Raw genomic sequence first — 23,599 nt, forward strand, 5'->3', positions numbered from 1 at the left:
CTCATCCAGTTGCTACTCATAATACACCATTTACTGCAAAACATACATCACATGCCTCCTGAGTTCGGACAACCTTTTATAATTGACATTGAATCTGTTGAAAATGAATTACAATGCTATTAAATCACCTCCTACATCAAGCATGTCCAAACCAGGAGTTCTGACTGTAATTTAGTGTTGGTAATAGGTTTCACTGTGCTACTGCTTCTCTGTTTTAATCTAGTAAGTAAAAAATGAAAAAATTGTTTAACTTGTGCAAAAGCACAAGAGTATTTGGATTTATGCTGACACCCTGTATTATTGTGCCTTTATTGGAACTTCCGGGGTTTGGTTTCATCTTGTTAATGACAATCGTGATTGCACTGCACATTGCCCCGTGTGTTCGGATAACAGATTCACATTAACATTTAACACTAGCTCCATATGCCTCTACTTTACACCAGGAGCTCATATTATGATACATAACGCTTTGCTCCAGTCGGTATCACACATAACTTCAGTGATAGATTTTACCCATTTACAATTTTGGGAGTCACCCAAGGGGCCTGAACCTCATGTTGGCTAACCCTGATCTATGATCACTGTGAAGGCACTTTTCCATACTTATGCCAATATAACTATAATGGGATTGTAACACAAACAAAAAGGCCAGGGGTATCAGCCAGCCAACACTCCCCAGCAAAGAAACAAATCATTGGCTACAATAACTCTCAAATGGCAAAACAATTTCTTGGTGTCCAGAGAAATGTCAGCGATCAAGTCAGTAATACGCACAGACACAACAAAGCAACATGATGGCATTTCCACATGGCAGACTAACATTGAATACAGAGAATTCTGAATGAATTCACTTCAGGGGAGGACCAGGATAAACTTTCCTGATATGAAACTTTATTCATAATATTTGTCCTGAAGCAGTGTACAAATGTATCTGTGCAAATACTGTGACAGTAAATTACCAAATAAAGTGTGACTGCAAACTCATTCATCTGAAAATTTTGCTTCCTTGTCTGATCATGTTGGTTACAGACTGTGAACTGGAAGTAGCCTTTCAGGATAGAAGTGCATTCCCTTTAAAGGCCAGCAGGAGGCGTTTGCACTTGTTGAAAAAGAGAGTCTGACTGCATGCAACCAGATGAGAAACTGTACCCTTCTCCTTCTTACAGTTTTTCTCAGTCGCTTTGGTACATTTCTCGAATCATCCTCGACATTTGCAAAACAGTTAGTGTGTTTCTCAAAAAAAAACGTACAAATAGCAAAACACCATGGATTACCTGCAAAAGACAATATCTTATTAAAAATCCTTAGTTCATCTCTCAAAAGTAAATATCTGTGTCAATGAACATGTCAGTGCCATCAGAGTGACAAGTCCTTGTGTCTTTGTGTACGGATAACACAGTCAAACTGCTTAGTCATGTTGTCAATATACATACACCTTAGTGTATGTGAGAGATTGATTGCAAGAGACTGGACAAGATTCACTTTTACGTACAAGTAAATGGTGTATATATATATATACAAGTGTATATATACTTGCCAGTTGATGGTTCATGAAATGCACATTTGAGCTATGTCAAAAAACTGGTTGATCATTGGTTGATCTAATGCTTCACATATTTCCCTACGATAGAGAAAGTCAAGATTCACCTGGGAGCAATTTACCAATTCAGGACAGATTTAGAAAATGTTCAGAAATATGACTGACATATTCTGACAACATGTTCAACCATTTTGCATGTGAAGACTTATGCGATGAACTAATGCCTAAATGTTGTAGAGGGTGAGACTATTCAACAGAGACCCATTATAATACATTTGGATCAACATGACACAAGCACTTGATAATGTAGGAAACAGCAGAGAATTGTACAGAATCATTTGCATGGATGTATCAAAGCATTTGCAACTTGTTCAAAGAAATGAGAAACTACTTTTTTGATGTGCACAAGTGGCGCAATGATGTGAAGATTGAATAAGTAGTTTTGAGAATTTCAATTCTGATCTGAGAAATGTACCAAAGAGACTGAGAAAAACTGTAATTCATTTCATCAGTAAAATGTTTTAAAATGAGTTGAAGGACTGAAGTTGGAGTTGAAGTCTTTAACACAGTATCAGAAAAAAAGATAAAGCAGGGTTTATTTAAGGTCACAGGGTTAGGGTTGGGTGCCGTGTACTATAAATTATGATTAATCAATGAACAAATAATAGATTTTTTCAATTTACTATGACTTGTAAGTGCCGGGACCATGCTATAAGTCAAACAAAACCTTGGATTTACTGTGCTGAAGACACTTTAAGTGATAACATCCATCACAGTCAGTCATAACATTCGAACAATTCAATATGTCAGTGCAGTGCTAGTTTAGCAGTTAGATAAAACGTGCGTATAATGCAAGTGAACGATTGTTAAGTAGTTTTAATGTCTCATTTGGCAAATTCATTAAAATACCCAGTGATTTAATTTACCCTCTCCAGATCTGATCCCTAACCCTCACGCAGCGTTGGGTCAGGCTGAAACATAGACAGTGTGTGCATCTGTGAGATTATTTTTTTCTTTTGATGCAACAGTGTGAAGACTCTCTAGGTTTAAACATGGTTGCTAAGCAGCACTTGGCATCAGGAAGCGATTCAGTGATTTCTGTGTTTATGTGGATGGAGGACTCTGGGTAGAAAAAGAGAGAAAACAAACTCCCTGAGAGTGGATTCAAACCCGGAGTCAGGACCAACCGAGAGCACTGTGTAACATATTGTCTGTATAGCATTCCGGAAAGGTTAGTGATTATTGATTCCCAGATGTAGAAAGTATTTCAGATCCTTGGGGCAAAGAAGCCAAGCTTGTGGCATTGTACTGCAAAATGTTCCAACATGCATGAACATGAACCCTGCTTAAAACCCAGGTTTTGTTTTAGTGAGGAAATTAGAGGTCAAACTTAGGATAAATTCAGAGACTATTTTAAAGAGTTTCTCATGGAGATATTTCCCCTCTTTGAAATATACGTTTAACAAAACCACATTTTGTTTTCTCACCCCAACATCTCTTATGTGCAGTTAATTGGTGCTCTTCCTCGTCTTTCTGTTTGCCTTCCTTGAGCCTCAAAGTTCTTCACACTCTCATGATGGAGCAATGAAACAAAAAGCTCTTGATGTACTGGTGAGAAAAAAATCCTCCATGAGTGACGTGAAATCCACCTGTACTTGACGGAGGCATCTTCTGCAGATGATTTCTGTCTTTAGGCGGATGTTCGGTGAGGAGGGACAGCAGGGAGTGCAGGAGTGAGGGATAAGACGAGGACAGCGAGCTGGTTGCTGCTGCCAGGTGACGACCTTAAAAATCTCCAGGCAGCTCTTCATGCGTGTGCTTTCTTGTGGCATGTGCAGGTGTGAATGACCTTGTAGGGTATGTGTGTGTTAAAACTCATTTCTCAGTCTTCTAAGTCACCGCAAAATTAGGACAAAAAACACACTCTCTGCAAGAATCCTGAAAACCTGATCGCATAAAATCAAAACCGGAAACTGAATCCACCTCATTTAGTGCACATCGACCTGATGATAACCTCTGACCCTATTTCTTTAAAGTCAAGCTCATAAACAGGCCCTCACCCAGACTACATGAAACAGAAAAATCTTGAATCCTCTTCTTTTTTTTATCCACACATACTATTTGTATTAGCATGCTCAGCCAGTTTTGTATCAGCAATTTAGTTATCTAATGCATATTACTCCTACAAGCATCAAAGTTCATTTCTTTATGCAGACTCCCCCACAATGACAGCATTACCCCCCCAATCCTCTGCAGCTGGCAACCACAAAAAAAGACAATAACAAAAAAATCGAACAAAGGGACAGGACCGTCCTGCCACATTCAGCGATTTGTTTTGGCACCGTTACCGCACAGCAGCTCAGTTTTTTTTTTTTTTTTTTGATGATGCAGACACTGGCAAACAGTACGTGGGCAGAGCACAGACAACATGCTGGGCGGGAGAATGTGTTAGCCATCATCCAGCCAGCCAGCCAGCCAGCCTGGCAGGCAGAAAGCAGGGCAAAGGAAAGGGAGGACAACAGAGACACATGGGAGGGAGGGTGGTAGAATTTGTTGGGAGGCTTGTTAAAATTCAACTTGGCTTTTCCAATATTTGATTTGAGAGTCAGGGGGGTTAGTTGCGTTAGGAATCAGGAACCCCTGGTTGAAAAGAGGAGGTGGATTTTAAAATAAAGTGTCACTAATAGGGCAGTAACTTTTGATTCTCCTTGCAAAAAACGTGAAGCAAATTTATAAAGGTTAGATCACACAGGTATCAACCTAATGTTCCTTTTTAGTCCTTCGTTTTGAGAAGTGTCCTGAATTTTCAATATCAGGAAAAAATTGAGTCTAAGGAAGATAAACAAATCTATTGTCCAGATATGTTGCACCTCTGAGAACGCAGTTTCTTTTACATCATGGCTTGCTCCAGATTCAGTTTCTGTCTTGCACTTTTTACTTGCAGCAAAAAAAAAAAAAAAGCTTTTGCGGAATTTCCATGTGAAGATAAAAGTATTTCCTCTCATTTGTTTCACTTTTGCTCGTGTACAAGTGTGCTCCTCCTGTCCTTTGACACCTGTCCTTGTCAGACAATTGGTGTATTGTTTGTCGTTGTTTCAGGCGAACCTGCAAGCTTCACAGTTTGCTCTATAACAATTTTTCAAGCACAGTGAAAACAAAACTGCATGTGTGTGTTACCTGTGTGTGTTTACCTGAAAGACAGCTGTTATTAAATAAGAGACAATTGATTGAAACCTGCTTCAAATATCTGATGGCTGAGAAATTATAATTTTTTCCTTCTCTGGTTGAAAATGATTCCTTCTGAAGCAGATGTAAACTCTCTAAACGTGATGATGTGCAATCAACCAGGCATCACTCCATCGGTTTGCGTTCTTCCCTAATTGCGGGCTGCTTATGTCCCGGTGACTCAGGCTGGCTTGTTCGTCCCTGAGGAGATGTGGGCATCGCCCTTTCAGCAGTGGGTGTTTTTGTGTGCGTGGTCTGGATGGAGTGCAGGGCAGGTTTCAGATCCAGCGTCCTGAGCCCTGAGTACGCTGCTTCTTCCTCCTTTTACAGACATAGTAGACTGGGAACACGACCAAACCTGCAGATGGGGAGGTCGGTTGGTAATAGAGGAAGGAAAAAGAAACAGATGAAAGCATATTCCTAAATGTACGATAATAATAATCTGGAATTGTGTGAATTTTCTTTATGGGTGACTGACTTATTCCATCTTAAAGCACACTGCAAACAGATTTAGTCTATGTGAAATTAATTGAGCTGAAAAAGAGACAACTGCAGAGAGACAGCAGCACAGCACTGATTCTATTAGCGATGAAAATAAATATGAATCTACCATCACGGCATGTTAGCCCGCAGCAGATCATCTGTCAGTCGTACAGACACGGGAAAAAGATTAACACTAATTACAGTTCAGCTCAGGCCTCAGTGCTTCATAATACTGTTTCACAGAGTGCAAACAGAGTGCAGCTGGATGATATTACCAGTAAACGTAGCTTCAGTTTCACCCAGAGAGCGATTATCTGGGTTTAAAGCTTTGGCATTTTAAAAACAAAAACAACTCTCTTTCTGCACGCTAAAATGAAACATTTTTGTAGCATCATGAGCTTTTCTTACACAGACAGCGCACCTGTTTTGCTGTGCAGAAAAAATCTGTCATTCAGCCAAACCAAATTGCTGTTATCTGTTTACTGCTCTCTCTGCAGCTTTTTCCCTAACTAATGTGCATGTGTGTCCATGCGTATAATTATGTTACCTATGACCAGTGCAAGGGCTCCGAGCACCACGACCAGCAGGATGACCACTGGAGCTATCAGCACCTTGGTAGCTGCAGAAGAGAAACAGAAAAACAGAGAGGATAATAATGAGAAAATGACACATTGAATAGAATACTGCATGATTCAAAGTTAACTTTTTAATGCATCCCTGCAGATGTTTTTTGTTGTTGCTTTCTACAGTGCAGTAATTCGACTGTAGTGGGTGTAGAATGTTGAGCAGATTTTAGGGGAAATTATCTCCAGTAAAACATCCCTCATTACACGCACAAAGTCTGTGCCTTTAACAGTCTGCAGCATGAAGACAGCGATGTGAGCTGTGATGGGTAAATGTCTCTTGTTAAGGCAAAAATTATCTCCCAGTTCAACGAGCAGCAGGCAGACAGAACTGGCTGTAGCTGTTATGGAGAGCAGAGTCAATCATGTCTACAAATAGGAGTTGATCCTCCTGGAGGCTTCCTTGTGCACACATTTCATAACTGTGAAAAGATAATTATAATAAACATAATCTGATGTGCAAAGCCTTCTCGCTTCAGTATTAAAGCTCTCCTCTGTGGCTTCTGCACGAAACACAAACAGACATGGGAGTTCACATTGCTTTCAAGGGGTGAAATGTGTTTTTACAGAGGAGGCCTGGTGGTTTGATTTTAAAGGAGGCTTCAACAGGACATCCGAACCTGATCTAAGCTTAATGTTTTAAGCTTCATGTTTTCATCCAGTGCTTGATGAGAAATACTATTCGGCTTCTTTTTCGATCACTCTCTCTCTAATTTACAATTATAATCCACAGCTGAGTGCAGCATTGTTACACTGATTTATTGGGTCATGGGTATTCTGAACAATGCAGGAAAGCACTTGCTCAAGCAGAGTTACAGAAAATAAAGAAGGCTGAAGAAATGTGCATACAACAGAAAAGTTAACTGTTAACTTTCAACTATAGTTTGTTTCCAAATTAACATTGGAATCCAGGCCAAATGACTTGACTGAGGTAAATCAGGGTAAAAGACACAGTAGCAATAATACTGGGTATTTGCAGCTGTTGAAAGTAATATTCCTGACTTAAAGAGGAAGGCAAGACTGCAGCAATTCTCAAATCTCTTTGAGGCTGCTCTTTTAGGCCAAAGTCATTATTTTTATTTTTTATTTTTTGTCTGATTTCGCAGGTATATGTTGTCCAATATTCGGTCAGTACAATTCATACAGTCACAGTTGTGATGATGACAATGCATAAGAGAACAAAATGACAACATAAGTGATCAGTTTTTAAACCCCACCACCACCACCACCCCCTACATGGGTCTTGGATCAGAAATATACCAGAAGGCAGATATTAACATTAAGTCAGGAAAATATATCGGCAACTTAATAAATAAGAAAACAAGGACTACAGCATGCATGAATGAATGAATGAATGAATGAATGAATGAATGAATGAATAATGAATAAATGAATGAATGAATAAATGAATAAATGAATAGATACAGGATTGGTACATTCAAGTCAATTCATAATATAGTTCTGCACAAGTCTTCTTTATAAAGACTCTGCAACAGCACCTTAATCAGGCTCTGTAGTTAAACCACTTTTCTTCTCATACACAGGAACAAACAGCACCGTCATGAAGCTATCCTAGTGTGTAATTAAAACAGTGTTACAGAGAGGCACAACTTGTAAACAAACAGCTCGAGCTTTTCATCTACACTCACCGGGCTGTTCTGTCCCGACAGCAGCTCTGTTTCCTTTCTGTTACTACCTCCACTGCCCACTTAGTGGCCAAACAACTTCAGCACACCATCTGCCTCCATTTCTTTTACACAGACTACGAGAAGTACAAATAACTAGCAGTCCTGTCTGAAGGTGCTTTTCCACCGCAGGAACTTTCCCCAGGAACTAAAAACCTAAGGGTCTAGATTTAGATCTGGTTCATCTCCCCCTGAGGCTGACAGTGATGCATTTGCGGTATGCTGGGAGAAGACGACTGTTACACAGCTTTTAAACCCAAGTAAATCACAGTTGTGTCTCATGTTATTGTGGATGGCGGGTGAAATAAAAACCCTGCAGTTAAGGTGCAATTCGACCAAGAGTTCCGGGGTCTTTTAGCCCCCAGAACTATTTTCCCCTGAACTAAAAGGTTCCTGTGCCCCCATTGCTGTCTGCGTTTGGACCATGGGCTGAAGTTCCGGGTAGATTGTGCAAATCAGGCCAGTGACGTATGGAGAAAAAAAATTATACTAAATAATATTTTGAAATCTTAATAAAAAACTAAACCAGTATGCATTCCTAGGAACTCCCTCTTGGTTTCAAAAACTGTGTAAACTCCACAAACAATGTAACTTTCAACCGAAAGTCCCAGGACCTTTGAAAAGTACTACCCCCCAAGCACAGGCTTTTCAGGGGGAGATTATCTACCCCTGAACTAAATTTAGACCCTGGTTCCTCAGGTCGAAATGGGGTAAAGTCCCTAGTTTCGGGGTAAAGTTCCTGTGGTCGAAAAACGCCTTTACTCTACCAATAAGAAACTGCCCCATATAGTTTCCTGGACCTTAAGAAAGTACTAACCACCAAGCAGGGGCTCTTCAGGGGAAGATTAACTACTCCAGAAGTATTTTTTTTTCCTGAAAAGGTCCCTAGTTCCTGGGGAATGTTCCTGTGGTCAAAAAGCACCTTAATAGTCTTGAACAGGCTGTGGAAAAAAGGCCAACTGTGTTGTTTTAAACTAAATTCTGCTTTGAGTAATGTTAACATGCTCACAAAGACAGTGATGATGATAATATGATGAAAGTTATTAGATCTCGGGTCATTCATTAAGAGGAACAAGAGTCTAAAATGTGTGTGAATATTCACCTTACAAAACGCAAAATCACCATTTTACATCTTAACACTGGTCCACTTCATCACTTTGCTTTTCCGTAGAATAAAAAAACAAAGGGCGGGACTAGAATAGTTGACCAAACAATCAACACTACAAACCCATGGTTAAAATTCTGCTGACGTTAAATACTTCATCACTAGTCAATGAAAGAGCATATTCATGATTCTGTTTCTCCCTCATACAAACACAACTTACCACACACAGACCCTCTGATAAGCCTTCTCAGATGAGGTTTATCAGGTAGATAGCGGAACTTGCATCCAAACACGCTGAGGTTGGATGTATGGTCCCCAAAAAACCTGAAAATGGGAAATTGAATGTGAAAAGAGATTACCACATGGAAGGCCAGTCTGAGAATGTTAAAAGTGACAAAAAGGGACTCAGCATTAAAAGAGCATATCACTCCCCATTCTCTACTCCCAACATTTCCTGTACTCCCCTCAGTTTTCCTATTAAAACAATGCCAAATGGCCCAAAAGCTAACTGAAATAAAACAACAATAAAAAGATTCTAACCGTAGGTGTCTGTAGCGCTCCCCACAGCGGTAACAGAAGTTAGTGTTACACTGTGTACATGTCATGTGGTCACATCCCTCTGTACGCTGGATATGAATCTAAAGACAGACAGAGTTACAGAAGCAAAACAAGATTATTCATTTGAACTAAACCAAACATTGTTGATAGAATAAAACGTAATGCTTTAACTTGCGAGCAAATTTGATGATATCAACATCTCCCCAAACTCTTTTCTGCTCAACTAAAACTCATTCATTTCGTTTTTCTCAGCGACACTCAAAAGTAGGGATAGACCGATCATCGGCCGGGCCAATTATCGGCACCGATATTCGGCTTTTTGACGAGTATCAGCATCAGCCTTTTTAAAAAATCCGATGACCGATAAGAGATCCATTTAAAACTGGGTTATTTTGGCTCAAAATTCTCTAAATCATGTGGCAGTAATCACACCATCTGCATGAACCGTAGCCTAACTTGTGTTTCATTTCTCCTGCAGTTTCTCATTGCAGGAGACAAGCTGAGCAGCCTCCGTTGTGGCCCCTACAATTACTAGTGATTTAAAACTAATACAACCGCACTTCAAAAACACTGAAATACCCCCATAAAACAACGATAAGTGAAAGATTAACATTTCAGATATATTGACATTTTGGAAAACTTTATTTACTGTAGAAAACTTTAGGGAACTATTTATTTATTTAAGTTTTGATTTAACTTTTTGACATGCTGCTGATCCTGGGAGCTCCCTGATTTTTCTGTTAAAATTTTAAAACAAAGATCACTATTGTCTAAGATAAAAAAAAACTTTAAAATCTGAAAAGCTATTTAATAAACATATGCTTAAAGGCATTTAAACAAAGTTAAGTGTTGGGGTTTGTATTATTCAAAGTTTTGACGCCAATATTTCCCCTTTTACTGGAAATGAATATCGGCTCCAAATATCGGTTATCGGCCTCCTTGACTACTAATAATCGGTGTCGGTGTGAGCCCTGAAAAAAACACATCGGTCTATCACTACTCAAAAGCAACATCTGTCAAATAGTTTTTCAGCATGAAGATTACCAGCATCTGGCTCCGCCTCTGATGAAATTCACTACACTGTATATGCAGCAGAAAAATTAATGGATCTTTACTTTTTGGCTGCTGGAACAGTGAAAAGTCTAACTTAAAACTGGGTGTTCACTCCAGCTGCTCTCAGCCTCTTTTGCAACTAAACACAGCATGACACCAATTTGTTGTTGGCTTCACAGTCAGAAAGGATCCTCTCTGCCTGCTGCCAAACTCGAACTCAGAGACATGGAGCATCAGGGCAATGAACGCTGGTGGAAAATGTTTTCAGCTGTCAGCAAACAGTTCCCATGTCATCTACTGACAGTCCAATAAGATGTTGTGTAGACTTGCTTGGTCATAATGAGACTGTGAGATAAGTCTTTCTATGGCTGCTAGAGTGACTCTCCCAGGTTTAGTTTGGTGCAGCAGAGGCATCACTTATTTTTCAATGTTTGCTGTCTGTGCATCTCTGCTCTGCTGTCCAACATGCACTCAAATGCTATGCATCCATCTCCTTCTCTACAGCTCCACATCCATCATATCTCCTCACTCTTGTGCTTAACCATCATTGATTTTTTCATCTGCAGTACTTCCACCTTCCATCAGTCAACAAACTTTCCATTTGCACACACTGTAACATAACAGCTTGTTTCCTCTACAGTTCCCAGCTCTTACCTTGCACCTTGGACATTTCTGGGCGTTTCTTTGTCCATGCTCTACGACATTGGCCCAGGTTCGTAGCAGCTTGTCTTCTTTCCTGTACTCCCGGCATTTGAGCCCGTTATGCCATGGTGCATGGCATTTAAAGCACCACACAAACTGGCAATTGCTACACTGGATCTGTACAGGGGGACAAAGGATAGTAGACACAAACTAAAGTCACTTTTAAAACTTTTTTTCAGCTGCACAGGGAAGTTGATTTCTCACATTTGACAAGCTACCATAGCTTAGATTTAATCAGCAGTACTCATTTCACCTTGTATTTGTGCTCGGAGCGGTTGTGGTTTTGCTCCTTCAGAGAGGTGAACTGGCTGCACTTAGGGCATGGTTTGGTGCTTGAGTCTAGCTGACTAAGCTCCAGAAAGTATCGATACTTTGCCAGTTCTTCAGCAGCCAAATGTGAAACCACTAGCGCCTCGTCCAGGTAGCCGCTACACTCATGGATCGGGCAGACGATGAAAGATTTGGCTATTCGCACCTGGGAAACAGACAAGACAAATGTAATAATTACTAGAGGGAAACCAGATTTCACAAAAGCCAAGCAGGTAAAAGATTTATGATCAGATAAATAATACATGTTAACACTTTTGAAGTGTTGATCCACCAATTGTGCCCTGTTGAAAAATTTCAAGCTATCGGTGTATGAGGCAAAGTTGTGTTACTGATTATAAATGACTGTTGATTGATGTAACGTTAGTGTTAATTGAGAAATTGTGATTGTAAAGCATGGAAAAAATGTTGTTGGATTTGGTTGTTTTATAGGCTATTTTAAGGTGCATTTCGACCAAGAGTTCCGGGGTCTTTCAGCCCCCAGAACTACTTTCCCCGTAACTAAAAGGTTCCTGTGCCCCCAGAGTTGTCTGTGTTTCGACCACGGGCTGAGGTCCCGGGTAGATTGTGCAAATCAGGCCAGTGACATATGGAGAAAAAAAATAATTAAATAACATTTTTAAATCTTAATAAAAAACTAAACTAGTATGCATTCCCAAGAACTCCCTCTGTGTTTCACCAACTGTGTAAACTCCACAAACACTGTTACGTTCAACCGAAAGTCCCAGTACCTTTGAAAAGTACTGCCCCCCAAGCAGGGGCTTTTCAGGGGGAGATTATATACTCCTAAACTAATTTCAGACCCTGATTCCTCCGGTTGGAACGCATGTAGTTCAGGGGTAAAGTCCCGAGTTCCGGGGTAAAGTTCCTGCAGTCGAAAAAACGCCTTTAGTTCCTTTTTTGATGAAGAGTCACTGTCTCTTTAAGATAAAGTTGTGTGTTGCGCATAGCCAGTGGGTGGAGTGTTTTTAGTAAAGAATCCAGCATCATCCTATAAATATTTGGCTTTGTGACACTTAAATAACACTGGAATAAAGTTGTTTTTGTTTTTACACTTTAAAACGGCTTTGGAGTGGATGATTAGATACAATAGGGAGACACATGTAAGCCAAGACTACCAGCTATGGAGCTTGCAGTTTTGTCAGCTCCAAACGACAAATAATATGCCAGGCACATGCACGTCGATTAAATGCTGGCGAGCTAGAATGCCTAACTGCTGAGGTGATTTATTGAGCAGAAGAAGTCACTTGTTTATTTGTTTTCATGGTCAAGCAGAATGAACAAAGAAAATGTCAGCAGTGAGTAACAAATCACAACTGAACTGCTCTGAAAAACAGAAACACTTAAACATAAATCAGCATAAGACCTGACTGCTATGATAAAAAAGCATGTTTGAAAAAAAATAATAATAATAATACTTTGATAATGTGACCCAAGTTTGTTTCGTTAACATGGAGAAGATGAGCTTTATTAACTACACTGCAGCCAGTCACTAGTGGGAGCTCTAAAAGTGTTGTCTTCACTTTTTGGGGAGCTGTTGTGCTGTCCATGTTTTTATACAGTTATACTGAATACTACAGATTTGGTGCTGTTCAGAGCTCCACAGTTATATTGGACAGCCATACTGCTAGACCAATCCTAAATCTGACACAGATCTATAACAGTAGGGACATGATTTTGGCTATGCAGCAATTTAGACCTATTTTTTTAAATAATATATTATGTGGAGTACAACAGTTGGGAGGATTTAGAAATGGTGTCCTCATGGAGTTTGAACCCCAGAGCATGCCCAGTCTCCATTGTTTACAAAACTCTGTCTGCAGTCATGTGTAGCAGATCATCAATTCTTATCAGACAGATTAGAATTTGTGTAATAATGTTGAAGAATGAAGCCTTTTGTGAACCTTTGCATTGTCATATCAGTGCAAAATCTGTGCAAAGAAACAGTCTGTTTCTACTCCAGCGTAAAAATTCAATGTATTGATTACTAAATTGATGACATGTTCTTTTTTTTCGTTTTTAAATCAATACCTGAATCAGTCACAGAAATTCCAAAACAGGCCGTAGTAAAGATGGACAACAACTTACAATGAAACCCATCAAAGACAGATCTAAAGTGCACACACACAAGCACACAGGAGCAGATGATGCTGCATGACATATCACTGCTTTCCAGTCTAATCTCAGTGTTTGTATTACATGAGGAAAACTGATATAAATATTTGACATGCACGGGTTGTGAAAACAGGTTGATACAGATGTTTATAATAACAGTTTGGCTGTTTCAGGTACCTTTTTTTCGTTGCGTTATTTCTTTATAATTGTTTGTCAGTTTTTCAAATGAGCAATCAGATTTGATGTACTTAAATTCTTGTTAGCAGTCCCTCCTCTATATTATAAATATTGCTGGAACATGTCTTAGAAACTGCATGTTGCAGATATTTTGAATGAGGGTATATTTGATGTTAAAAATAAGGGATGTGACCACAATCAGCAGCTCCGTTGCCAAATGACGTTCCTACAGTGTTAGCATATTAGAGAATTCCCTAATGCTGCTGTGGACTGTATCATTCTGAGGGATCTTTGATGCTTTAACGGTAAGTTAAATGTGTGCTTTGGTCAGTCCCGTGACTCCACAAGCCAGATCACTTCTGCCCGTGCCTCCTTGGCTACAAAATATGTCAGCAGCACAATAAGTCAGTATCTATCATGGCAGTATTTTTGCTTCACTTTCTTTTACAATGACAAGAGATGGAGGCATGCTGTCTACATCTATATACAGGTATACACATCACTGATTTAGAGTTTTTAACAATGTACCAAAGAATGAATGGTGGAAAAGGTTGATTGAGTGTCTAAAGGAAGCAGTTGTGTTTGATATGTATTTATGCACACTCAGACACACATTAGTTCGACTTCATGGGCCTTATCCACATACAATTCATTCCTTCAGGGCTTTGTAACATTCACACGGGATATAAGCAGCGCTCTCACTATTTCATAGTCTTACCACACTTTGTTACATAAGAGCAAAATACTCCGTCATTGAGTTCACACCTGGGGTCAATGAAAGCCCAAGTGTGTGTTCAGCATGTCATCTAATCTGACCTAGGAGTATCACAGAGAACATGTTAAGCTCTCCCCTTGTTCACTGGCCCTATTCTCACCATCGACCTCTCACTTTTCGTCTTTACTCCTCAAGGGCACCTCTTTTCTTTTTATGTTCCATCTCTCCTTTCCTTGCTTATTTCATATACCCTCCTGTCTCTCTCTCAAACACACACACAACTTTCATCCCAACAAAGCCAGTGAGACCAGTTGTACTGACACATGATAAGGCATTATGTGCTTGAGAGAGAGAGAGAGAGAGAAAGAGAGAGAGAGAGAGAGAGAGAGAGAGAGAGAGAGAGAGAGAGAGAGAGAGAGAGAGAGAGATGATGGCAGACAAAAAGCAAAGCACAAAAGCATCAACCTCTGGTGGTGTTACACCCATCATCCCCCACAGCTCTCTCTCTCTCTCCCTCCTTCTCACACTCTCTCTCTCTCTCTCTCGCTCTCTCTCTCTCTCTCTCTCTCTCTCTCTCTCTCTCTCTCTCCCTCTCTCCCTCTCTCTCTCTCTCTCCCTCTCTCCCTCTCTCTCTCTCTCTCTCCCTCTCTCCCTCTCTCTCTCTCTCTCTCTCTCTCTCTCCCTCTCTCCCTCTCTCCCTCTCCCTCTCTCTCTCTCTCCCTCTCTCCCTCTCTCCCTCTCTCTCTCTCCCTCTCTCACACTCAGACACACACAGGCAAAAAGCTTATTACATGATAATGCTAATGATCAAGTATCCTCCCTTTGGTGAACCGATGAGTTAGTTGTGTTGCCACAACACTGACGTGGTGGTGACCACTGCCAGACAGGTCTGACAGGTTAGGACTGCAGCTGCTCTATTTGTCTACCACACGCACGTCACTGTTTGTGGTGTGTTAGCAACGCGGGGTGTCCTGAATTTTCACTGTCATAAATGATAAACCAGGAGACAACATAAAGTCGTATTAATGATTACCACTTTAAAACAAAAAGCTGGCAGATATCACACAGCCATCTCAAGACTCAAGTGTATGTGTTACCTATTTGTAGCAAAGGGAATAAGTTACTGCTAAATTAAGCCGGAAGTACAAACTGCAATTTAATTACGAAATGTATCAAAATGTTTGTGATAGGGTTAAAAAAGGTCAAATTAATGTGGTGCAGATTTTTTACAATATATCTAGTTAGTGAGAAAGAAGATACGCTACAGTAAGTAGTGGTTGAAAAATTTGCTTGATATCATGATTAAAATGTTATAGATTAATGTTTGAAATAATAAGCTTAAAATAAAGGATAAACAGTCAAAACATGTTGACTAGCTTAAAAAATATTCATAGAGGCGCTGATGGCCTAGCGGTCTAAAGCCCCGTTTCCACCAAGCAGTTCAGTTCGGTTCGTCTTGGTACGGCACGCATTTTGTTGCGTTTCGACCAAAAACTGGGACAGGTCCCCAAATTACCGAGCCGTACCGTCCCACTTTTTGGTACCCTTCTGTTGGGGTGCCAGACATACCGATCCGACCCAAGAAGGTGGAGATAGAAACACTGCAGTCCGTTGATTGGTCAAAGTAATCATCACATCCCGTGTGACAGCGGTAATAAAGAACAACACATAAACCCCGCCATGTTTAAATCTCCAGTGGACTTCAGGAAGACAACTTTTTTTGTTTGAAAAATGGCATCAAGAACAGCGTTCCATGGTCGACCGTGGAGGTGAAGACTTTCCTCTGTATCGCGTTTTTCTTGTTCGTTGCATTTATTAGCGGAGAACACTGTGTCACGCTGCCATGACGTCACGCTGTTACGTAGCTGACACGGGTATCGGCATCCGGCTTACACGCTGCCCACCAAGTAGGGCACGGTTGGCTGTGGAAACGCAAACAGGACTGCTTGGTGGAAACGAGCCATTAGAGCCCCACATACAGAGGCTACAGTCCTCGTCCCAGGGGTCGCCGGTTTGACCCCCGACCACGACCATTTCCTGCATGTCTTCCCCCGCTCTCTACTCCCCACATTTCCTTTCTCTCTTCAGCTGTCCTATCAAATGAAGGCAAAAAAAACACCCCAAAAACATAACTTCAAAAAATATATATATATTTATTCATAAGATATGAATTAATAATTTAAATCGTTAGCTGCAACGCAAAGGTAACCATTTCATTTTTTAGCGATTTTGTCCAAAAAGCATATAAGTTAGCTTATAACAATGGACTACATGTATTAGCTAAAAGAGGAAAATTCTATCTAACATGAACAAATTAAGACTTCAGTAGTTACTTTAAAGTATAAAAGTTAGTAAGAGAAGTAAAGTAAAGCAATGAAACACTCTTCCAAACACTAGCTTCTAGTGTTGGATAAATATTTCAAAATCAAATAAAGGTAATTGATTACCAGTGAACATAATACAGTGTAAATAGTTAGCTACAAGCAATGCAAAATAAAGCTGAAACTGTTAGCTTAGAACAATTGCTTAGATACACGAGAAGCTTAACTTAGGCTAGCGTATAACGGGTTGATAAAGTTAAAATAAACAAACCTGAAAAATAGTTGATAAAGTTGGCTTTAAGTAATGAATAAATATTTCATTAATTAGCACAAGGTCAGTGCAACCAATGCTAACCAAATTTGATAGCAACACAAAGGATTTAAAAGGGTTATCCAGAAGTAGTGCGTTATGGTTTTTGATGAAAGTATTGGGTAATGGCTGAGTTTTTCAGCTTATAATTAATTCATTAATTAATTATCTTTATTTAAACTCAAAAACCATTGAGAGTGAAGCCCTCATTTACAATGACGTCGAGCATATAAAAGAAACAATGTAAAACTCATACTGGTGTGGTTAAGATTTAAATAGAAACATTTTATGACAATAAAGCTGCTTGACATAAGTATTTAACAGTATCCACTTTAAGGTTAGTGACAGTGTTATTTAATACACATTTTAAAATCCATTTAACAAATGCACAAACTTTTTTAGGCTTTACTTTACGACTACTATACTCCACCAACTAATAATTTTTTCATTTAAACCAAACAACATTGCTTCTCTTGGTCAGGAGGACACTATATATATTTTTGATCTCAATGATTTTTTTCCTGGTTAAATAAATTTAAATAAATGCACAAATACAATTCAGGGTTGATATTCAAGCATATGCAAGAATCAGTTTGCAGAACATGAATGGGAAAATGAAATCCACCTACAAAGGATAGTTTACACAAGCCTTTTCTCCTCCTCAGTGCTCTTATCAGAGTGTGCTTCACTCTGTGTTTGTATTATTATTCATGCCCTGTTATCAAAGCAAGATAATTACAGATAAAAGGCAGTCTGGAAGACTGATAAAAACTGTTTTATCTAAACAGATTAAAGCAGATTACAGCTGCAGTAGCAAGGGCCTGAGATTGTAACTCCTTCTCAAATCTCCCCCTACATGACTAACAGTGGCAGCATACAGCTTTATCAAAACTAGGATTAAGATCAGAAGGCTGCTGACTGGTACAAGTCCATTTACAAGGTGCTTAAAAATCCTGAAACACTGGCTCTGTTTGGTAATGTGCATTTCATTTCTGAGCCTCTATTTCTGTAACAGCTACACTGAATTCATGGAGGAAATGTTGCATCCATGAGTTATTTTTCCTCTTTACTTATAAGTTAAAGTCACCAGGTTGACAAGAGCTGCAATCAAGCTTCTTTTTACAATGTATTAATAGTCACATGGTGAATCAGCGGATAAAGAAGTTGCTGAGTGACTCCCCTCTTAGATATGTTGTGTCCACCTTGTGACCTATTTGGCCGAAGTGAAAAATGACTGCTGCCCTATCACATCATACAAATATAGTAACATGAGCCATGAAGCAGAGAGAGCATGTCAGTCCAGTTTGAGCTACTCCAGCTTCATGATACATTTGGAATTGATTCTAAAATCATCTTTGGTATACTGAGCCTTTAAAGGGCTAGGACCAAACTACTAAGCTAACTACCTGGTTCATTACTGGAGAACACAGTGATCTTCACCGGCTGGTTACTTGAAGGTTTCGGCTACAGCAAATGTAGTTTTTGTAGATGAAGCCTCAAGGCTATGAAGCACACGTCTTTTGTCAATAGGGAATCCATTAAGCGTGAAAAGTTGAAAGGAAGCTAGAATCTTCAGCATAGCCTGAAGCTATGACCTGATGCAGGTGTGAATTGTTTTCACTATTTAACAGTTATGCATGGACCCTACACTGCTTTTAAAAGGTTGTTTGGAATTCAGCTTAATCTATTTTACAACTTTACTGTGATAAATCAAGAGATGGATCTTTTTCTAGCGATAGTGTTATAAACAAATGGTTTTACAAACTAATCTTAATCAAGTGGGTCTCATATTTCCTATCCCCTTATTTCAAAATAACTTGGCATTATAATATTGTTTTTATTGTTGTGTGGAGCATAAGGTGCTTAGTATTTCTTTATTAAAAAGCCATTTGAACTGTAATTCAAGATTGAAAGGTTAAGCTGTTTAGCTCTTTCATTTTTGTGAAAAGTAACTGGATCTATAATGTACAACAGAATAAATGTAGTGTATATCTGAGGTAAAACATCTTAAATAGGTCAGCCTGAGAGAAGGATACTCTGTTAAATGATCATAACAACCAACACCATTCAGGGGGAAAAGAGTGCAGAGGGTGGCGTGTGATGTTTTTATAACAATTAAAAACAACCAACTTTTTCTTAAGAAGTGGTGAATGAAGCGGCCTATGAGATAAGATAGTTAAATCAAAACCCTCTGTGTCAAATTGTATTCTGCCACATCCTGTTGAGGACACATTTGTATAACAGTTCCCAGAAGTTGTAGTCATGTTCTTGCCTTGGGGGAGATAGGATAAGATGCCAAACATAACACTTAAAAAGGTGTGAGAGAGAGGAAAGACAAGTACATGTAAGGGTCGTTGACAAAAAGCCTCAAGAAACGTTTTTTTTTTTAAAAAGTATTTCCAGAATGGCCACAGTGCATATTTTCATTAAACAGCTTTTTTAAGTGTTTAAATAGTTTTTTTTACCCTTTTCTTAACTTGAACACCCAAAAAATGTCAGGTGGCGCAACCAGATATTTGTCAAAATATATGTACTTTCCTATAATTTATTCTAACTGAAACTTTTTGTAAGTATCCCTTAGAGTGGTTACAGTGCTTTACACATTTTAATTTTGTGAGTATATTTTTTTATTTATAATCTATTAGGGTTTTTGCATTCTATTGGCCAGGTATAAAATATAACTTTCACAGTTTTAGGTTGGTTGTACCACCTGACATGGAAAGTGTTACCGTCCACCTATAAGTTGATAAAAGCTATTCAATTATTATTTAAGAGACATCTACAAACCTTTTAACTCAGCCATGACAATTAGTAGGGACCTCTGAATGATTTAATAAGTCCATAATAACTACCTACTTTCAAAATAAAAGGTCCATGAGTACGGTGGTGCCACCCTGACATTTGAGAACCATAGACTGTATAAAATATGGACGTAGTATCCGTGACGTCACCCATCTGTTTCTGAAGCACTGTTTTGAGGCCAATCGGTGGCGGCAGCCATATTGCTGCTGTCAAGTGAATGTGGCGTAAAGAGGTGGGCTTTGAGCCTCCTTGCCAACAGCTACAGTGTTCCCGCCTGTCAATCAAGTCAGCTGTGCCTCTCATTGGAAGACTCGTAATCTCAATATCTTTGAAATTGCCGCAATAGAAAAATATTCACCCCTGTACAGTGTGTGCCGATCAAGAAATGAGCTATCAAGACTACACTCGTCTTTTGTACCAGGCTGTAAACATGTTTATTTCTGCTGTAAAGATCAGCTTTTTGAATTGGTGTGTATGTGGTTTCCAGTACTTCTGGAGCCAGCTTCAAGCGGATCCTCGATGAACTGCAGTTTTTAGCACTTCCACATTGAACTCATATTTCTAGACCGGAGATTGCTGCTTGTTGAGAACATGCAAATTGCTGTACAAAAGGTTTTAAATAACCTTAGGTGCCACTATTGATATTTATTGAATTATGTTTATTTCAAAGCTCTTATATGTAAAATCAAGCCATGGTGTTTAAAGTTAAATGCATAATTCTTAAAATACATTTTTTTTAATAGTGTCTTAAGTCAGTTCACTTGCTCGGACGGTTGCGCCTCCTGACATTTTCAGGGTTTGAGATACTTGTGTTTCTTTTGTATAACTATTTCTTCTTTTCTACTTGTATGTTTTTTTCTATTACTTTTACACGTTCGAAATAAAGACATGAAATCAAATCAAAACAAAAGAAAACAGTGGATTCGGACACAAAAATATGCAGGTCAAGTAAGTGTGTGTGTTATGACTAATGTACAGACAGCTGCTGACTGACCCAGCATTGAGGCCTGATTATGGGACATGCAAAACCTGAGCTCTACGACACGTTGCTGCTGCACTTCCCACCCACCCCAACTCCACCTTTGCTCTCCTCCCTCCCCAAACCAACCTGGGGGCTGACGTAGAGCTTCAGACACTCATCACACACGGGCTTCCTGCAGCAGGGCAGGGGTACGATGGATTTCACTTCCAGGCACACCTGGCAGCTCTTCATTGTAGCATCTGCAGCGGACAGCACCGTAGACAGCCTGTGGTGGGCAATATCCCCGAATGGATCCACCAGGTCGTCCAATGTGTAGAACACCGGTTCGGAAATGTCACCACCCATGTCGTGCCCTGTTTCTGAGTCTGTCTCTGGAGCTGTGTCATCATCGTCTGTGATTTCAGCGTCTCTCCGGTGTTTGTCGTTGGCGATACAGTAAACAGTGCAGTAGATATGCTCTTCATCATTAACAAACTCGTCTGTTTTGTCCTCACTGTCACCCTTATGTCGGCACTGACCTGTAGCAGAAACAACTTCACCTCCCTGTGCGTCCAAAGTCGTCAAGTCACTCAGGGTTGGCTCGTTTTCCGTCCCCGCGTCGCCAGATTCACACTCCGACTTTCTACAGCCTTCGCTTCCACCCCCGTGTTTAACGCTTGTGTCACCGGCTCCTTCGAGTGGTCCATGCTCGGTGCTGTGATACATCCGAGGATTCGTGTTCAGACAAAGAGAGTGAGACTTAGAAACCCCGAAATTCCTCCTCAAAATCTCCACAGCGCTCGCCCTCCTCCTCCTCTCTCCTCCTCCGCCGCCGTTGCAGTTGTTGTTGTTGTTGCCCTTCGCATCCTCCTCCTCCTCCTCCTGTTCCTCGCTTCTCTTCTCCTCCTTGTCTCCCTCGTCTCCGTCCAGCGACGCCCTGGAGTCTGACCTGATGACCCGGCGGCTCAAATCTCTGACCGGTCGCTCAACTTTCCCGTCCGTGAAGGAAGTTTCCGTCGGCAGGTTGCGGGACAATTTCCCTCTCCCCTCCTCGAAGCTGCCGGTGAAAGTCGGCATTTTACAGGCGTCAGCTATCGGTTCGTCATCTTCCATCCCCGATATGGCTCTCCCCATTTAGTAAGCGGGTCCTCGCCCGCACGGACCTCACCGCCTGCCTCGACGTCTCTTATTGAACTCCTACTACGGAAACAAAACAAATCAAGCTGGCAGCTCTGTGCTTCCGGGTCTTGACGTCAGAGCACAGGAGCGCAGTGATTGGCTGAGGGGAAGCCTAGTGGTAGAGTGCTGCCCTGACAGATGGGGACAGGAACAAGCACAGTCAGAAAACATATGTTGGTGGATGGGAAATGGTGGCAAAGATACGGTGGCCCTGAAGTGCAAATCACAACGGCAAATCAGAAAAACTTCATTTATTTATTTATTTATTTATTTTTGGCAAATCAGAAAACACAATGGCAAACCACTTCTTCCGGTTTGGAAGTCGTTGTGCCGTAGTGTTTTCTGATTTGCCGTTGTGTTTTCTGCATAGACTGTATAAAAATGGACGTAGTATCCGTGACGTCACTCATCTGTTCCTGAGAGCTGTTTTGAAGCCAATCAACGGCAGCAGCCATATTGTAAATGTGGAACTCAACCAGGCAGAGTGTGACGGAGTTTGAGCCTCCTAGCCAACAGCTATGTGTTCCCGACCGGGAGTCACATCAGTCATGTCCTTATTTGGGCAAAAACTCGTAATCCTAATATCTTCTGAACCGTCACGTTAGAAAAAAATTCACTCCCTGTACAGTGTGTGCTGATAGAGAGATTAGCTTTGTAGGGCCAAGCCGTTTTTTAAACCAGGCTGTAAACATGTTTATTAATGCTGCAAATATCGTCTTTTTCCCATTCATGTCTATGTGGTTTCTGATGTTTCTGCAGCCAGCCTCAAGTGGATTCTCGATGTATTGCAGTTTATAACACTTCCGCATGGGCTTCATCGTTTGAGACCGGAGGTTGCCGCTTGGTTTTCTGATTTGACATTGTGTTTTCTGATTTGCCGTTGTGATTTGCACTTCAGGGCCACCGTACTAAGAAGATTTAAAAACAGCACAGATTCCCATACTGCAAAGTGAGCAATTTTTCCATGACACAAGAGGTAACATTGACTACAATTATACAGTGGATCACGTTTTGACATGTCATCTAAGGGCCATTGTTCCCTAGTGTCAAAATGTCATCTAAAATTAGTGTAAATTATAATGCATAATCAACGTGTTATTTAAATAATTGCAAATGTAGTTACCATACCCATATACCTCTACCCATTCAGATGTTTTATCAGTCTGTATTGGCAAGTGTGTTATTCTACGCTGCAGTCTGCTGGGGAAGCAGTGTAAAACACAAGGATGCGAGGCGACTGGACAAACTAGTGAAAAGAGCTGGCACTGTTATTGGAACCAGGTTGGACTCACTGGGGGCTGTGATGGAGAGATGCACACAGAAGATTCTAAATTACACAGATCATCCACTTCACAACTTCTTTGTGGACCAGAGAAACAGCAGCAGTGGACAGCTCATCTCTCTGCGCTGCAGGACTGAGAGATACAGAAAATCATTCATCCCTGCAGCCATTAGGCTTCATAACTCTCTAGACAATGGGAGATGAGCTGACAGACACCTGAATTACTTGTTGTATGTGATTTTTATAATTTTGTCTGCCAGACACCTGAATTTCCCTTTGGAGATTCATAAAGTACATTCTATTCTATTCTATTCTATTCTATATTTTATCCATTTATCAAATGGTGCAGAAAATTCAAGGAGAATGTCAGCATTTAAAATAAAAAAAGACTACATTTGACAAAAGCCTTACACATTATTTAGTAGGTTAAACATGT

The 23,599-nt window shown here is 40.2% G+C and overlaps 1 protein-coding gene across 1 annotated transcript; it reads right to left on the reverse strand.

The window, feature by feature from the left end:
- Positions 1-2,401: 2,401 nt before the first annotated feature.
- Positions 2,402-21,945, reverse strand: rnf217 (ring finger protein 217). Its single transcript, XM_034700258.1, has 7 exons — positions 20,850-21,945; positions 11,228-11,449; positions 10,927-11,091; positions 9,202-9,299; positions 8,882-8,985; positions 5,796-5,867; positions 2,402-5,123 (listed from the first exon to the last, which is right to left on the reverse strand). Exons 1-7 carry the CDS (start codon positions 21,834-21,836, stop codon positions 5,044-5,046), a joined length of 1,728 nt encoding a protein of 575 aa, XP_034556149.1. The 5' UTR covers positions 21,837-21,945; the 3' UTR covers positions 2,402-5,043.
- Positions 21,946-23,599: the final 1,654 nt, after the last annotated feature.

The sequence above is a fragment of the Notolabrus celidotus genome, chromosome 13 (genome assembly GCF_009762535.1).
Source record: "Notolabrus celidotus isolate fNotCel1 chromosome 13, fNotCel1.pri, whole genome shotgun sequence".
Classification (NCBI taxonomy): Eukaryota; Metazoa; Chordata; class Actinopteri; order Labriformes; family Labridae; genus Notolabrus; species Notolabrus celidotus.

What these genes read in the sequence shown, in the direction of transcription:
- rnf217 (XM_034700258.1), bottom strand. Translation starts at nt 21,836, where the DNA reads ATGGGGAGAGCCATATCGGGGATGGAAGATGACGAACCGATAGCTGAC. An exon ending in AGCTCTACGTCAGCCCCCAG is followed by an intron (nt 11,450 to 20,849) that starts GTTGGTTTGGGG and finishes TCTGTTTCCCAG; the next exon opens with GTGCGAATAGCCAAATCTTT. An exon ending in AGCCCTTGCACTGGTCATAG is followed by an intron (nt 5,124 to 5,795) that starts GTAACATAATTA and finishes CCCCATCTGCAG; the next exon opens with GTTTGGTCGTGTTCCCAGTC.